This window comes from Octopus bimaculoides, chromosome 2 (genome assembly GCF_001194135.2).
Source record: "Octopus bimaculoides isolate UCB-OBI-ISO-001 chromosome 2, ASM119413v2, whole genome shotgun sequence".
Taxonomy (NCBI): domain Eukaryota; kingdom Metazoa; phylum Mollusca; class Cephalopoda; order Octopoda; family Octopodidae; genus Octopus; species Octopus bimaculoides.
In genome coordinates this window covers 75983214-75987070 of record NC_068982.1, presented here as the reverse complement: position 1 = coordinate 75987070, position 3857 = coordinate 75983214, and the positions used below count along the sequence as shown (strand labels likewise).

The window sequence follows — 3857 nt, the reverse complement described above, 5'->3', positions numbered from 1 at the left end:
CAGAAATAATTTTTTCTCAAATGCGTGATAATGCTAATACAATAGCATAAACAGGATAAACTATCCATATATTGTAGAAAAAATTGCAAGTTGAATTTAACGTTAGCGTCTTATAAAGCTAGATTTATAAATCCTAAAATTGCAGAACAATTCATTACTGGGCAATTTAGCTTAAAGGTAAAGCACTTAATGCATAATCACAGGGATATAAGTTCAAGTATCATGGCTGGCCAGTAATGATTTTTTCTGCAATATATGGATAGGTTATCCTGTGCATGCTATTGTATTAGCATTGTCATGCATTTGAGAATAAATTATTTCTGTATCTTTCAATACACCTCAACGCTTATAAAGCAAACTTTGTTTACTTTCATCCTCAGTTGAATATATATATATATATATATATATATATATATATATATATATATTTATACGACAGGCTTTTTTCAATTTCCATCAACCAAATCCACTCCCAAGACTTTGGTTAGCCTGAGGTTATTGTAGAAGACACTTGCCCAATTTGCTATGGAGTGGGACTGAACTCGGAACCATGTTGTTGGGAAGCAAACTTCTTACCACATGACCACCTGTAAATTTTTCATAATTTTAAAAATTAATTGAAACAAAAAGCGTCTTTCAACAGAAATATGGTAACAAAAGGGTTAAGGATGTTTTTGGCTGTTCTGTTACTATCTAACAGGTTGAAGTGCTATTGTTCAAGCTTTCTCCCATTGGTTTATCCATTATTTTTTTCTGCAGTATGAGAATAAAATAACAAATAAATTTCAAAATATAAAGCAACAAAAAATATAAACCAACAAAATATGGACAGAGAACAAGATGAAGAGAAAGAGATAAGGATAAAAATATTAGCAGGAACATATAAAGAAAGGGAACATGAAGTGTTGGATTATCAGAAAGACTGCAATAGTTAATCAAACATTTTCAGTAAAATTATTGCAGCACTCCCTCGTGTACTAAAATCTGTTAACGACGATGACAAACCAAACAATGAGCAGCAGTGATGGTCAGTCACAACAGTGCAGGAGTGATGTGGTGACGGGAGAGTAGAGGAAAGCTCCATTGTGTTAATGGCAACAACAATTAATGACGATAATGAGTGGATAACATCAGTGAGGGACTTATTGTGAGGTGGTGGCAGTGGTGATGGTGGAAATAACAGTCAAGGTCGGTGATGACAACGAAGAATATGGCATCGATTGCAAAATGAATTAAGTATGGAAAGAGGAGGGGGTGTCACAGCAATGATAAAGCTGTGAAGGTGGCAACACAAGATAAGAGATGGCTGTGAGTGGATGGGTGTGTGAGTAGGCGAGAGTGATATGGATAGCAATGACAGGGTATCAAAGTTTCTTGTGATAAAGATATTAATACCAACTAAAGCAATTATACATCACTGGAGATGACGAAAAGGACAACGGCGATGACAACGGCGGTGACGAAGATGACGACGGCGACAACAACGATAACGACAACAACGATAACGACAACGACGATGATGACAACGGCGATGACAAAGACGATGATGAAGATGACAACGACGAAGATGACAAAGACGATGACGAAGACGACAACGGCGATGACGAAGACGACAACGGCGATGATGAAGATGACAAAGATGACGACGAAGATGACAACGGCGACGACAAAGATGACAATGGCAATGATATTGATGACAATAGCAGTTAAGATAGTGACAACAGATGGTGGTGGAGAAGGTCCTTACCACAATAGTACTGACAACAACAGCATCAACATCAATAATAAAGATAAGAACAATAAGAAAGTATCAGGATTAGGGTTGGTGAGAGAATGAGTATCTAGTTGTAGAAAATCTGCCTCAAATTCCACCTGATTCATGCAAGCATAGAAAAAAGGACATAAAAATGATGACATACATACAAACATATATATACATAGAGAGAGAGATATATACATAAACACACACATATATATGCACACACGGACTGTAGTTTACTATGCAGTAAGGCAAAACTCTAATCCATGTGGTTGGAAAACAAATCTCCAAACCACACAGCCATGCCTGTACTAACAAAACAAAACAAAAAAATAATAATAATAAATGACTGAAAAACTGACCTTGATGGATAAATTCAACAACTTGTTTGAAATCGTTTTCTTTAAACATTCGTGATGTTAGGGCAGGGGTTCCAATACGTATACCGCTGGGTTTCAAGGCAGACTTGTCCCCAGGGCAGGTATTTTTATTGACAGCAATATTTATCTCTTCAAGGATCCTTTCAACAGAGGCACCATCCAATTGATCTGGACGTAAATCCAAAAGAACTAAATGGTTTTCAGTGCCACCTAGCAGGGAAAGAAACAGAAAAACACAGTTAACAAGATGATAATAGTGATGATTGTGATAGTTGTGGTGGTGATGGAGGCAATGATGATCAATCTTTTTTATGGATTCTAGAGAATCCATAAAAATAATTCTGGAATATTAGTCACATCACAAGTAACTTTCAAAGAAAAATCTGGAACTTATTTTCTACAGTTAAATCAACAAAGGAGAAAGAGAATTAAGTGCCATTCCAGATACTTGCCTAAGCTACCATACATTGAGATTGAGCCCAGTACACTGGGGTTGCAAAGCAAACTTCTTAACTGTTCAGCCATGCCATATTGTGCTACACATATTGTATAATGAAGGAGGACTAAATATACAAAATGATAGGATGATCACAGCCTGAACAGATGAATGATCGCAACCTGAGGGTAAACAACAATAGACTGGATAGTATAGTAGAGATATGGGCAACATGCAGCCCACAGGACCCTTCTGAATAGCAGACCTAAATAAAAAAAATTACCTTTAATTTAACTCTAGTAGTGCAGCCTGCTAGATAATGAGTCATGTCTCATGCAGCCTACTTCTCAAATAAGTTGTCCAAGCTTGGCATAGTGATTATACCATGTTCACATGCTCAGCATCCCATATGATTTGTAACACTATGATAGAATATGCAGCATAATTCTCATATAGACAGAGCAATGGAATAACTGAGTAGAGGGATCCATGATTTATGCTACTTCATTCATCTGACTAGCTGCTTATTATAGGTTTGCTCAACCAGAGGTGAACTATGGCTACACAACACTAAAATAAGAGAAACACAAAATATTCATGGATCCAGCTAGTTCTGATTAATGGATTAATCAATAGATAAGAAACATTATTCTCTTCAGTAATGAACATTACTGGGTTCAGTTCAGTCAGTTCTGCTCAAAAAGTAATGCAAATAAAAATATTCATATGTGTAAAATGGTTTGGAATTTAAAAAAAAAGAGATATACCTGTGGCCAGAGTGTAACCTCGTGCTATAAATTCTTCTGCCATTACATGAGCATTACACAGAACTTGCTTTTGGTACTGAACAAATTCTTCTGTTTTAGCTTGCTTCAGTGCAACAGCCAATGCTAGAAAATAATAGAAATATTCCAATATTATCAAGGTTTTGCTGAAAAGTAAAACGAATATAGAAAATAAAAGGTTCAAGTTATTTAGTTTTAACAGTAACAGAGTCCAGCTAAGAAGGATTTGCTAAAAGCCAGCTAAAAAAATAAATTTATACAAAATCAATTTAAAACTCTTTTCCCCATGGCTGAATCATTTAAATCTAATCTTTTAAGAGTTCTGTAATTTGTGTGAAGCACTGCAAAGTGTAAATGATATAAATATTTTTAAGAAGAATATTAAGCACTGCAGATAAGTTCAGCAAAATATGTATGGTGATGCCAATAAAGATTATTATATTTCAGGAAAGCTTCCCAATAATTATATATATATATATATATATATATATATATAT

At 35.1% G+C, this 3857-nt stretch overlaps 1 protein-coding gene across 1 annotated transcript in view; it reads right to left on the bottom strand.

Moving 5' to 3' along the window:
• LOC106870603 (serine hydroxymethyltransferase) overlaps nt 1–3857 on the bottom strand; it is an 82607-nt gene that overhangs the window by 13129 nt on the left and 65621 nt on the right. Inside the window, exons 5-6 of the mRNA XM_052978356.1 lie at nt 3343–3465; nt 2122–2349 (exon numbers count right to left, since the gene is read on the bottom strand). Coding sequence (XP_052834316.1) covers nt 2122–2349; nt 3343–3465 — 351 coding nt within the window. The remainder of the gene's footprint in view (nt 1–2121; nt 2350–3342; nt 3466–3857) is intronic.